The 14,305-nt window shown below is 49.7% G+C and overlaps 1 protein-coding gene across 1 annotated transcript in view; it reads right to left on the reverse strand.

The window, feature by feature from the left end:
• LOC123067473 (pathogen-related protein-like) overlaps positions 1 to 14,305 on the reverse strand; it is a 117,180-nt gene that overhangs the window by 47,550 nt on the left and 55,325 nt on the right. The window contains exons 2-3 of the mRNA XM_044490255.1: positions 1,995 to 2,047; positions 1,775 to 1,907 (exon numbers count right to left, since the gene is read on the reverse strand). Coding sequence (XP_044346190.1) covers positions 1,775 to 1,907; positions 1,995 to 2,047 — 186 coding nt within the window. The remainder of the gene's footprint in view (positions 1 to 1,774; positions 1,908 to 1,994; positions 2,048 to 14,305) is intronic.

The following is a 14,305-nucleotide window of genomic DNA, read 5'->3' on the forward strand; positions in this document are numbered from 1 at the left end:
CGAACGGAAAAGAGAGGGCGAATAAAACGGCAAGGGTCAAGTGGGGGAGAGGAAAACGAGAGGCAAATGGCAAATAATGTAATGCGAGGGAGATGAGTTTGTGATGGGTACTTGGTATGTCTTGAGTTGAGAGAAGACCTCCCCGGCAACAATGCCAGAAATCCTTCTTGCTACCTCTTGAGCATGCATTGGTTTTTCCCTTGAAGAGGAAAGGGTGACGTAGCAAAGTAGCGTAAGTATTTCCCTCAGTTTTTGAGAACCAAGGTATCAATCCAGTAGTAGGCTCCTCAAAAGTCCCTCGTACCTACACAAACAAACAAGAACCTCGCAACCAACACGATAAAGGGGTTGTCAATCCCTTCATGGTAACTTGCGAAGTGAGATCTGATAGAGATAATATGATAAGATAAATATTTTTGGTATTTTTATGATATAGATTGGAAAGTAAAGATGCAAATAAAAGTAGATGAGAAACTTATATGATAAAAGATAGACCCGGGGGCCATAGGTTTCACTAGTGGCTTCTCTCAAGATAGCATAAGTATTACGGTGGGTGAACAAATTACTGTCGAGCAATTGATATAAAAGTGCATAGTTATGAGATTATCTAGGCATGATCATGTATATAGGCATCACGTCCGCAACAAGTAGATCGAAACGATTCTGCATCTACTACTATTACTCCACACATCGACCAACTCCTGCCTGTATCTAGAGTATTAAGTTCATGAAGAACAGAGTAACGCATTAAGAAATATGACTTGATGTAGAGGGATAAACTCAAGCAATATGATATAAAGCCCATCTTTTTATCCTCGATGGCAACAATACAATACGTGCCTTGCCGCCCCTTCTATCACTGGGAAAGGACACCACAAGATTGAACCCAAAGCTAAGCACTTCTCCCATTGCAAGAAAGATCAATCTACTAGGCCAAACCAAACTGATAATTCGAAGAGACTTGCAAAGATAACCAATCATACATAAAAGAATTCAAAGATTCAGTTATTTCTCATAGATAAACTTAATCATAAACCCACAATTCATTGGATCTCGACAAACACACCGCAAAAAGAGTTACATCAAATAGATCTCCAAGAAGATCGAGGAGAACATTCTATTGAGATTCATAGAGAGAGAAGAAACCATCTAGCTAATAACTATGGACCTCAAGGTCTGTGGTAAACTACTCACAACTCATCGGAGAGGCCTTGGAGATGATGTACAGGCCCTCCATGGTCGATTCCCCCTCCAGCGGAGCGCCGTCGAAGGCTCCATGATGGGATCTCACGGATACACAAGGTTGCGGTGGTGGAAATAGTTTTTCGTGGTGCTCTTGGATGTTTTCGAGGTACATGGATATATATAGGAGGAAGAAGTAGGTCGGTTGAGCCACAAGGGGCCCACGAGGGTGGGGAGCGCGCCCACCCCCTAGGGCGCGCCGAGCACCCTTGTGGTCGCCTCGTTTGCTGCTTGACATCCACTCCGAGTCTCCTGGATTGTGTTTGTTCGAAAAAGATCGCTCCCAAAGGTTTCATTCCGTTTGGACTCCGTTTGATATTCCTTTTCTTCTAAACACTGAAATAGGCAAAAAACAGCAATTCGGGTTGGGCCTCCGGTTAGTAGGTTAGTCCCAAAAATGATATAAAAGTGTAAAGTAAAGCCCATAAACATCCAAAACGGGTGATATAATAGCATGGAACAATCACAAATTATAGATACGTTGGAGACATATCACCGCGACCGGTCGATTGTGTTGCGGATCAGGTCTCACTGTTGGTGCTCGCGGAGTAATTCTTGGGGTGGACGCTCTTCTGGTCCCCAGGGCGCACCTTGTGGACCATCTCCATCTCCCAGCTCTTGAGAAGGTGCTGCACCTTCTCTTCCAGAGACCCCTCCGGCCATTCCTGTCGCACTCAGGGTTAACTATGTGAGCAAAGTAGGAAGAAACCTGGACGTGTGGACTGAAGAACTAGTGGACAGGTTTGTGATACCTTGGTCCTTTCTTCCTCGAAGAGCTTGTTCACCAGGTCATAGTTGGGAGGGGCTGAGGGAGTCCTGGATTAAGGGTTCCTCGGACGGCCGGACTATGTACATGGGTCGGACTGTTGGTCTATGAAGATACAAGACGAAGACTTCTTCCTGTGTCCGGACGGGACTCTACTTGGCATGGAAGGCAAGCTTGGCGATTCAGATATGTAGATCCCTTTCTCTGTAACTGACTTTGTACAACCCTAGCCCCCTCTGGTGTGTATATAAACCGGAGGGTTTAGACTTCTAGGGTTCAACCATTATAATCATAATCCCATAGGCTAGACTTCTAGGGTTTAGCCATTACGATCTCGTGGTAGATCAACTCTTGTAATACTCATATTCATCAAGATCAATCAAGCAGGAAGTAGGGTATTACCTCCATAGAGAGGGCCCGAACCTGGGAAAACATCATGTCCCCCGTCTCCTGTTACCATCGACCTTAGACGCACAATTCGGGACCCCCTACCCGAGATCCGCCAGTTTCGACACCGACATTGGTGCTTTCATTGAGAATTCCGCTGCGTCGTCATCAAAAGGTTTGATGGCTCCTTCAATCATCCACAACAACACAGTCCAGGGGGAGATTTTCCTTCCCGGACAGATCTTTGTATTCGGCGGCTTCGCACTGCGGGCCAACTCGCTTGGCCATCTGGAGCAGATTGACAACTACGCCCTTGGCCATCAGGTCAGGTTTGGAAGCTTGAATTACTTTGCCGATATCCGCGGAGACTTGATCTTCGACGGATTCGAGCCCTTGCCAATCGCTCCCTGCCTCCTCAATGAACATGACCTAGATCTTTCATCAGGCCGCACCCAAGGGATAGCGCCTGTACCCGCTCTGGACCTAGATCCGGAGCAGACTTCATCGTCCGAGGACGGGAAGCTTAACCCCGCCGTGGAAGCCGCAGACTCAACGGTGATAGAGCCACACACAGACCCAACCTCAAGTGGGCCCTGTGTCATCGGAGCCCCGGATACGTATGCAGCCATGGGTTCCGAACCACATACATCCGCGCCTATCGGATCTGATTGGGTGCTGATCTTTGAGTTCAGCTCCGCGAACATCTTCCGGCACTCACCTTTTGGCGATGTACTAAACTCACTAAAAGCCCTCTCCTTATCAGGAGACTCGCAGCCGAACTATATCCGGCTTGAATTTGAAGCTGATGACGGAGAACTTCGCTTCCCACCCACCACCCACTACATAGCCACTGTCGAGGACTTAACCGACATGCTCGACTACGACTCTGAAGACATCAACGGTATGGACGACGATGCCGGAGAGGAGCAGGCGCAAAAACCACCGCCTATGGGGCGCTGGACAGCCACCTCCTTGTATGACGTATACATGGTGGATACACCCAAAGAGAACAACGGCGACAATGAAAATACAGTCGAGGATAAGCCTCCTGAGATACAGCCAAAGCGTCGGTGTCAGCAGAGCCGCTCTAAGCCACGCGGTGGCAAAAACAGCAATACCATCATAGGAGAAAACAATACTCCGTACGATGCCGAAGACAATGAAGAATCCATCGAGCCAACCTCCGGACAGGACGAACGGGAAGATGGGCAAGCCAGCTCTGATGAACAGGTCATGAATGAAGACGCGGAGGACAGTAACTACCTTCCGCTCTCCGAGGACGAGGTGAGCCTCAGCTACAAAGACTTTATCGTGCCTGAGCAGCCCGTCGAGCTGGAGCTTTTTAAGCACCAGCTAATAGCCACTGCAAGGAGCCTGAAAAAGAAACAGCAGTAGCTTCAAGCTGATCAAGATCTGCTCAATGATAGATGGACTGATGTCCTGGCAGTCGAGGAATACGGCCTCGAGTGCCCAACCAAGAGTTACCTGAAGCGCAGACTGTTACCACAGTTTGATGACGAGGCACTGGAGCCAGTCCTACCAGTGCATAATGCGGCTGACCGGCCACCACGCGGCCGGGACAAAGCGGCACCTCGAGCCGAACACCAGCCCGCACTACCTCACCATAAAAATAGAAATACAATAGCTCGGGGATGCACATATGACCTGCGGCATGACCTGGAGAACAAAGCAGGTCAGACCAGATCAATCTATGGATCGCGGGGGCGTGCCCTAATGCGCAACGATGGCCATCCGGCTGGATGTGACAAACATAACCACGTCCGGGCCAAAAACCGCAAACGAACTCCATCTGAGCTATGCCACGACTTGGCCCGATATAGAGGCGCTGCACACCCCCTTTGCTTCACTGATGAAGTAATGGAACGTGAATTCCCAGAAGGATTTAAACCCATGAACATTGAATCATATGATGGCACAACAGACCCCACGGTATGGATTGAGGATTTTCTTCTCCATATTCACATGGCTCGCGGTGATGATCTTCACGCCATCAAATACCTCCCGCTCAAACTCAAGGGACCAGCCAGGTACTGGTTGAACAGTGTGCCCAAAAACTCCATTGGCAGCTGGGAGGACTTGGAGGATGCCTTCCTCGACAACTTTCAAGGAACATATGTCCGACCTCCGGATGCCGATGACTTAAGTCACATAATTCCACAGCCCGGAGAGTCAGCCAGGAAATTCTGGACTAGGTTCTTAACTAAAAAGAACCACATTGTCGACTGTCCGGATGCCAAAGCCCTAGCAGCCTTTAAGCATAGCATCCTGACGAATGGCTCGCCCGACACCTCGGCCAAGAAAAGCCGAAGTCCATGGCAGACCTCACGGCACTCATGACCCGCTTCTGTGCGTGCGAAGATAGTTGGCTAGCCCATAGAAGTAACAACACAAGCGAACCTGGCACTTCTAAAGCCATAAACAGCAACGGCAAGCGTCGACGCAATAGACACAAGCGTCGAAACAACGGTGACAACACCGAAGACACGGCGGTCAAAGCCAGATTCCGTAGCCTTAAGTCTGGTCATCTGAAAAAGCCATACAATATAAACAATCCGGGCCCATCCAGTTTGGACCGCATACTCGATCGTCCATGTCAAATCCATGGCACTCCTGATAAACCAGCCAATCACACCAACAGAGAGTGTTGGGTCTTCAAACAGGCCGGCAAATTAAATGCCGAGAACAAGGAGAAGGGGTTCCAAAGCAAGGACGATGATGAGGAGCCCCGACCACCGAACACAGGAGGACAGAAGAAGTTTCCTCCCCAAGTTAAAACGGTGAATATGATATACTCTACCCATATCCCCAAGAGGGAGCGCAAGCACACACTCAGGGACGTCTACGCGATAGAGCCAGTCACCCCAAAGTTCAATCCATGGTCATCCTGCCCAATCACTTTTGATCGCAGTGATCATCCGACCAGTATCCGTCATGGCGGTTCAGCCGCACTGGTCCTTGACCCAATTATTGATGGGTTCCATCTGCCGCGAGTCCTCATGGACCGTGGCAGCAGCCTGAACCTACTTTATCAGGATACAATGCGCAAAATGGGTATCGATCCCTCAAGGATCAGACCCACCAGAACCACCTTTAAAGGTGTCGTACCAGGTGTAGATGCCTGCTGTACGGGCTCAATCACACTGGAAGTGGTCTTCGGATCTCCGGATAATTTTTGAAGTGAAGAATTGATCTTCGACATAGCCCCATTCCGCAGTGGCTATCACGCACTGCTCGGACAAACCGCATTTGCTTGATTCAATGCGGTGCCACACAACGCCTATCTCAAGCTCAAGATGCTCGGACCACACGGTGTCATAACATTCAATGGAAACACGGAACGTTCCCTCCGTACCGAAGAGCACACCGCTGCCCTCACAGCAGAAGTACAGAGCGGCCTTTCCAGGCAGAACCTTAATTCAGCGGGCAAGCCCCCGGACACTGTCAAGCGAGTATGAAATACCCTGCAGTAGGACAACACAACTCGTCAAGAGCTTGACTACCAATTTAGCCTCCATCCCAGTCCCTACCAAGCGGTGATATTTGTGTCGCGCGTGCATAACTACGCACTTAAAATACCATGGGCATGGACGGAGGCACATCTAGATCGTGGTCCATAATGCGGCTCAACAGCTCTTGGACCCGCATACCTTCATTTTTTTCTTTTTCATTTTAGTTTTTTCTCTTCCCGAGGCCTTTCCTAGCAACCTGATCATCGGACCTATCGAGGGATGGATACACAAAGAAGGCAAGAAGCTTTGACGTACAAGGGAACCCCCAGGTGGTCTCTGCTAACGATCGTTATACCTGTTTTAAAAACCCGCACGCAGCTTGCCCTTGGTCGTGGCATGTCAAATAGCCCTATTTGCTTATCACATTTCTTGTGCAATATACGCTTTGACGTATTAATCAAACAACAATGGAAAATGGTTTACGGCCCAATTTCTGTGGCATTAGCCTATTACTTTATCTTCCTTCTTTCTTGATATTTTCATAAATTGCACCCGTACACTATGGTACGTCTTAATTTGCTAGGGGCTCCATTATGCTCCATAATACGGCAACAAAGTCCGAACACTTTTTCACAAGTACTGTTCGGCACCCCGAACTTATAGCATTATATGCATCGACTCCGAATCATGTCTTTGGTCAATAGTTGGGTTGCTCGACTCCTATGCTTACTACCTTACGTTCCACTATATCGTCTAGGGTAGTAAAGAGAGAACTACTGTGATTGTGTCCTGGTTCGCCCAGATGAGCACCTCAGTAGAGAAAGCTGAAAATTGACTGTCATGATGAGGCGAGAGCCGGCCAGCTATTCGAGAGGTCACAAATCGTTCGCGATTTTTTCCACATTATGCGTTGAATCGATTTTTTATTCGATCAACATCCCAAGTTCGGACTTCCGAACACTAGGGGTTGTGCCTAAATTTTTGTTGTCAAACTCCTATGGCTAAGTGAGGGTGATGAAGCCGTATAGTCCGATTGCCTTGTTCGTTGCGCTAAACACCTCCTTTAAGGACCAAACTCTGGACTAAAGAGTGTTTAGATTTATCCTGAACACCCCCGTACTATCTACGTGGGGGCAAAAGCCGACGACTGGCCAACTCTCAAATTTCACAATACGGCCGCACAGGAGGTAAAATTTTAAATAACAAGCATTATATTATATAACGATCTTGTTTCATAGTATAGGACAAGATAACATGAGTGTATTAATGGGAAAATGACATCCTTAGCACATCGCTCCGCCGCAAGGCGGGATCCCTCCACTACAAAAAAAAGACACATCCGTGACATTTTGGGCCGACCGAATTTTTCTGACATACATATGACACTTCTATGACGATAATTGTGACAAAACCCGGTATCATCGTAGATATGGTGGGCTCCTACTTCTATGACAAAAAAGCATGACAAAAAATGGGCTTTTCGTCCTGGGCGGGCCGGAGACGCAGCTGCATGACATTCTTTGGGCCGTCCATGACGGAAAAAACCATGGTAGAAGCGAGGGCGAGGAAAATTTCGGGGAGTTCCCGGTTACGGTGGGTGGTCGGGGACCGAGCGATGCGCGTTTCTCTCGCACACGTACGCCCGTGTGTGCGAGGCGTTGGCTTTAACTGAACCCGAGCGAGGCGTTGGGCTCTAACTGAACCCGAGCGATTGCACTGCAGGCTACGCGTTACTGAACCCGAGCGATTGATCGAGGACTATTAACTGGACCCGATCGAGCGATTCCATCGCTACTGCTGCTAACTGAAGACAATCGATGCTGCCTCTGGATGAACCGTGAGCGTTGCTGGGGGGGTTGGATGAACGGTAAGTGGTGGGGGTGGATGAACAGGACCCCGTGGCGTTGCCTCTGGATGAATAGGATGACCCCGTGGAGGGCTGGATGAACAATAGACAGTGAAGGGGTGCCCATGGAGGGGTGGTTGAACAGTAGCCGGTGGACTAGCGCGCGGTGGAGGCTGGATGAACAGGAGCCCGTGGAGGCTGGAGGAGGTCGACGGTGGAGATGAACAGTATCCCGTGGAGTCCCGTTTTGCGGTATGCCACACCCCTCCCAATGAACAGGACCCCCGTTTCGATCGTAGGAGGTCTGTTTCCTCCGTTTTGCGGTACGCCAGACCCTTCCCGATGAACAGGATCCCATTTTGAACATGGCTGGTCGAACACAAGGCCGTTTCCTCCGTTCTGTGGTACGCCAGACCTCATTTCCATTGCCTGTTCCATCCATGCCCTCCCGATGAACATGACAACGCATTTCGTTCTGACCCAGCCGGTTGGCTCCCCATGAACACAATGACGACGCTGTTTCTCCGTTCTGACCCAGCCATGTACACGAGCCCTGGCCGTACGTATGCGCGAGTAGGCGTTCGAGACCCCACCGTATGTACACATACGTGGCCGTATTTTCTTTCTTGCACACTGGCCGTTGTACGTACGTGTACATGTTACGTGCGCGCCTCTACTATGACACGTGCGCGCCTCTACTATGACATGCGCGCACCTCTACATCGACCAGTACGTACATACACGTTCGCGACCAGAATGACAATGCTACGTACGCTTCGACCAGGTGGTTCCCGACTGTCAGGCACTTCCTTGCATGCGAAGATGTAGCTGGTGGGTCCCAGCAGTCAGGGGGGTGAATCGTTTTTTTTTGCCCGGACGCACTTCCTTGCATGCGAAGGAGTAGCTGGTGGGTCCCAGCAGTCAGGGGGGAAACGTTTTTTCACGAAATACGGTGGCCCCTCCGGTGGGTCCCTGCTGTCAGGTGGAGGAATAATTATTTTGCGTGTAATAAGGAGGCACTTCCTTGCGGCCACCGTGGACCCAGCTGTCAGCCTCTCCATGTACAGTACTCTTCCGATGGAAGTCGTTCCTTGACCACGTTGAACACGCCGCGTGGAGAGCACCACGGCGGTGGACAACGGCGAGGCCTAGGAAGGGGACGACGCGGAGTCGGGGAAGACGCGGCAGTGGAAGCCCGCGCGGAGAGGAGTATGAGGGTTCACTGGTTCGGCTGCGGTGTGAGGCTGCCGTCGCCGCAAGGCCTGGCTAGCGGTGGGAATAGTAGGGGCAGTGAGGCCTCCGCGGCAGCACAGCCGTCCACGGGAGGCAGGAGCATGCGGCACGACCGGCACTGCTTTGGGCGGCTGGAGCAAGAAGACCAGAGGTTGAAGAAGCACTACGGCCGTTGGATGGACATCGTATGATCACTGGAGCTAGAATCGTTCATATTGACTAAGTTGACAAAGCCCTCCGTCCCCGTCAACTTAGTAGGCCCACAAGTCAGCCTCCCACCAAGGTGGGTCCCAGCTAGCCGGGGGAGTATTCATTTTTTTGTGCGTAATAAGGAGGCACTTCCGGTGGGTCCGAGCTGACAGCGAGGGGAACGTCTTTTTCACGAAATATGGTGGCCCGTCCGGTGGGTCCCAGCAGTCAGGGGAAAACGTTTTTTTGCAAAATACTGGTGGCCCGGCCGGTGGGTCCCTGCTGTCAGGTGGAGGAATAATTATTTTCCGCGTAATAAGGAGGCACTTCCTTGCGGCTGCCGTGGACCCAGCTATCAGCCTCTCCATGTACAGTACTCTTCCGATGGAAGTTGGTCGTTTACCACATTGACCACGCCGCGCCGAGAGCACCACAGCAGTGGACGACGGCGAGGCCTAGGAAGGGGACGACGCGGAGCCGGGGAAGATGCAATAGTGGATGCCCACATGGAGAGGTGTACGAGCGTTCACTGGTTCGGCTGCAGTGTGAGGCTGCCATCGCCGCAGAATAACAGGGGGTGTAGGTGAGTGGAGGGATGGCCTGGCTAGTGGTGGGAGTAGTATGGGGGCGGTGAGGCCTCCGGGGTAGCACAGCCGACCACGGGAGGCAGGAGCAGGCGGCAGGGCCGGCGCTGCTATGGGCGGCTGGAGCAAGAAGACCAGAGGTTGAAGAAGCACTATGGCCGTTGGATGGACATCATACGGTCACTGGAGTATTGACTAAGTTGACAAAGCCCTCCGTCCCCATCAACTTAGTAGGCCCACAAGTCAGCCCAACAATATGGTGGGTCCCAGCTAGCATGGGAGTATTCATTTTTTGGGGCGTAATAAGGAGGCACTTCCTTGCGTGCGAAGATATAGCTGGTGGGTCCGACCTATGAGCGGGGGGAACATTTTTTCACGAAATACAGAGGCTCTTCCTATGGGTCCTAGCTGTCAGGTGGAGGAATCATTATTTTGCATGTAATAAGGAGGCATTTCCTTGCGTGCGGTCGTGGACCCAGCTGTCAACCTCTCCACGTACAGTCCACTTCCGATGGATGTCCTTCATTGACCACGTTGACCAGGCCGCGCCGAGAGCACCAGGGCGATGGACGACGGCGAGGCCTAGGAAGGGAACGACATGGAGCCAGGGAATACTCGGCAGTTGTTTCCCACGCAGCGGAGTAGAGGGTTTACTGGTTCGTCTGCCGTCCCCGGAGAATAACAACATGTGTGGGGGTGTAGAGGGATGGCTAGGCCAGCGATGGGAGTACGGTGGGGCCGTGAGGCCTACGTGGCAGCATAGCCAGCCGCAGGAGGAGGGAGCAGGCAGTCCCGCTGGTGCTTGTTTGAGCGGCTAGAGCATGAAGAGCAGAGATTGAAGAAGCACGACAGCGTCGGATGGACATCCAACAGTCACTGCTCTCGTGTGTTGACTAAGTTGACAGGGCATTGCGTGTGCGTCAACCTTTTTTCTATGAAAGCATACACGTCAACATGTAGTAGGCGCACAAGTCAACCTCAAATCTGTGGAAAATAGCATACAACCCATCTGCCATTATTTCTAATAATGTACAACCCATTTGCTAATTCTTAAGAATTTTTTGGAGCCCATCTTCTTTTTGTTAGCATTACACCCCATATTGCGGCCACGGTTAAAAAGTATACGGAATTTTGCATATTTCGGTGCGGTCAACTGTTTTTAATCCAGAAATATCGATTCACATTCAAACTATTTTGAAAAATAATTTATATAAATATAAAATCCAAATAATTGTACATGCATAAAAATCAATGGAATTTAAAATCTTGTAATGAAAAAAATTTGAAACTAATTCCCGGTTTGATGTGTTTTAAAAATGTACAGCCCATTTCTGGGCAAACTGAATGAAACTCTCCTCGTCTTGAAAGATTTGCAGCCCAGCAGGGCCGATAAAGCAAGTAGGCCTTGTTTGGGTATTTCTTTAGAAAAAATAGAACTGGGCTAGCCATTTTCAGCAAGAAAAAAACACAATTGGGCTCATGATGTGGTAAACATAAATAAAACCCTGGCTAGATGGGCCACAACCCCCGCACAGCCTTGTTGTTACCCTGATGCGTCACTAAAACTAGTATAAATAACAACTGCTTGTTCCTTAAAAAACTGCGCGACCTGCTGGGTCCTTGGTGTCAGCCGCTCATAGTGTAATTCTCTCGTTTATTGACTACATTGACAATGGCATGAGCCCCAGATGTCCAACCATTAGGAGGAACCATATTTTTGGGCTTGTAATATAGAGGCACTTGCTTGCATACTACCATGACGCTGGTGGGTCCCTACTGTCAGCCTCTCCAGTACAGTCATGTCCTTGTTCCTCTCGGTTGTTGACGATGTTGACAACGCAAGAGGGTGGCGCACCACGCACGGCGAGCGAAAGAAGGCCGCAAGGTGGAGGACGACGGCGAGGCCTCGGACGGAATGAAAAGGAGCCGTGGAAGATGCACCGGTCCAGTCGCAGGCAGAGGGGAGTACGAGGGTTGACTGGTTCGGGCGCGGGTGCGTGTTGGGGCTGACGTCGCCGAAGAATAACAGGACGTGTGGGGGAATAGAGGGAGGGACTGGCCAATGTTGGAGTAGGGCGGCGGAGGCGCAGCCAGCCATGGGAGGCGGGAGCAGGCGGAGCCGGCGGGGTGGTTTGGTTTGGGCGGCTGGAGGAAGAAGAAGACAAGAGATAGAAGATACACGACAGATATTGGATGTCAATCCAACGGCTGGTAGGCAGAATCGTTTGTTGACTGGCTAGTAAGTCGACACCACCTTGGATAGGCTATTTCGTCGTGGGTCCCAAATGTCAGAATCCAGATTTGTCACGGTCATACAGCCTTTCATATGAAAATTTACAGCCCATTTGATGTGCTAGTTCAAAATAAGTTTGTGGGTGCTGGTGGGGGCTAATCACTTGGCTTCTGTAATGCATAGTGAGCTCAAGCAGCCGACGAGACTGATGTTATTTCCCTTGGTTGGGATTTGTTACAATATTTCACTCTAAATTAAACGAATGGCAGGCCATTTGCCTTGTTTGAAAGAAAATATGACAGTCACAGCCAAGTTGAAAAGGGCAGGAACATCTAACTCCAGCTTACAAACTGTACAAAAGCATGAGGGTTAATTGTTCATCAGGTTTACAAAAAATCCCAGGTTGAAAAGGGCAACAACATCTAACTCCAGCACTGTTTTCGGTAGTCACAGTCAAATGGATCGGTCAGGTCCATACAATGAACATCCTGGGTCGTAAAATTTACTGGATTATGACCACAATATGTTGTAAATTGAAGCACGACACGTTCAGAAGCTCTTTTGCCCACCTGAAACTCCTTTTTTTGCTCTTCGACATACCCATCCGTCAAAACCATGCTGCTAATAAACTTAAGCCTGATGGACAATAGTAACCTCGCATTCAGCAGGAAGAATGTGACAAATCTAGTGTTTGCACGGTTGGCTACATATCGTTCTAGCGTTATTGTCTTCAATCAAATCTTATGAGAAGTGAGAAAATCCCGATGCTTACGAATCCACCGATTGGTTGTAACTTTCTTACCCCGTCCTATTGCCTAAATAGACATGAAGATTGAAAATAGTTAAGGTCTAAAAGAAGAGTGCCGAAAGAGCAACAGCTGAACGGTTAATTCTAGTACACTATATGTGGGCTTCCAATGTGCGTGAAATTATCACCTTTATATACAACTTCTCCTAACATGGAAAGCATTGCAGCAAGCCAATAATCTTGTTCAGATCAAAACTATTCATTTGGTTATATAAGATCTTGACAGAATCCAGCACCATTGATAGGCCATCCATGGAGAAACTCTTCATTGAGCATAGAAAATAATATTAGTATGAAATGTGTACTCCAAGATGATATATAACTTATGCGCAGAAATTTAAAATGCATCTTATGGTTACAAGTGTAGATGATAATATAATTAAAGTACCTGAAGAACTGTGGAGCCAAACACCATATTGAAATGATCACAGAGATCATGTATTACACCCAAGGTCTCCAGTTTAGGCACAAAGAGGACGGTTATTTGCAACGGTGAATAACTAGAATCAAGGATCAACCTTTGAAGTGAAGGGGCATCTTAGATGATGAGCTACCTTCCGTCAAAAGAAATTCCAATTCTTACAAGGTTAGGCGACTTTATTTGGAGACAACCAATTCTAACTGTGAAAACAAGCACCAAGCACTCCAGGGCAGGGCAACTGGAGTGGATGATGCTGTGCAATGAGGCCTCCAATATACGAACCCGCACAAGTGAAAGTTTCTTGAAAAATGGGAGTCGAAGGTTTAGTACTAGATTGTCTGGTAGGTAGCACAGTGCAAAGGTGGCGGTGTGGAGAGAGGAGGAAAACTGCGAGATGGACATCGGTGCTGAGGGCACAAGTTCATGGCGTTCGATATGTGGTATGTGATTTCCAGGGGAATAGTAGAACTCAAGCCGCTGTAGTTCTGTGAATTCAGGGGATTTCATCCAGGCGTCCACCGTGCATGGCATGGTATGCTTGCTCAGGTAGCATGACGGGATGCAAAGGCTTTGAACGGAGCCCTGGTGGGAGGAGATGATGGCTCTGGGGATTTCAAAAGCATTGAAGAGAGATAGCTAATGACAGTCGAGATTAAGGGGCACGGCGCACCATAGAGGGCGCCACCGAATTGAGAGGACTTGGGTGCGGCAGCAATCCTTGGTGGGGAGAGGTGAGATGATCTCCCCAAGGACGGCATCCAGGAGATCGCTGATGCGGTCCACCCGAGATTCAACGGGTTCCTGGGATCCGGTGGGGGCGGGGTTGTTGCTTCTCCCCGCGTTGCCGGGTGCGGGATATACAACAGGTGTCGCCGCTGGCGGGAGCCTCATCTTCTTGGCGCTGGGGTCAGCCGACTCCTTTTTCCTCGAGGGCATCGCGTCGCGCTCACAGATTTGAGCAGAGTAACGAATGACGAGCCTAGTTGTAGTGCGAGTGAAGAAGAAGGGGAGCTGGGGGTTTTCTGTAGGAGTGAGGAAGAAGGGGAGCTGGGGTTTCTGTAGGAGTGAGGTGAGGAATTTGGGGGTACGAGTGGAGCGAGCTGACGTGAGGTGGGTGGGAGCGAGG

Source organism: Triticum aestivum, chromosome 3B (genome assembly GCF_018294505.1).
Source record: "Triticum aestivum cultivar Chinese Spring chromosome 3B, IWGSC CS RefSeq v2.1, whole genome shotgun sequence".
Classification (NCBI taxonomy): Eukaryota; Viridiplantae; Streptophyta; class Magnoliopsida; order Poales; family Poaceae; genus Triticum; species Triticum aestivum.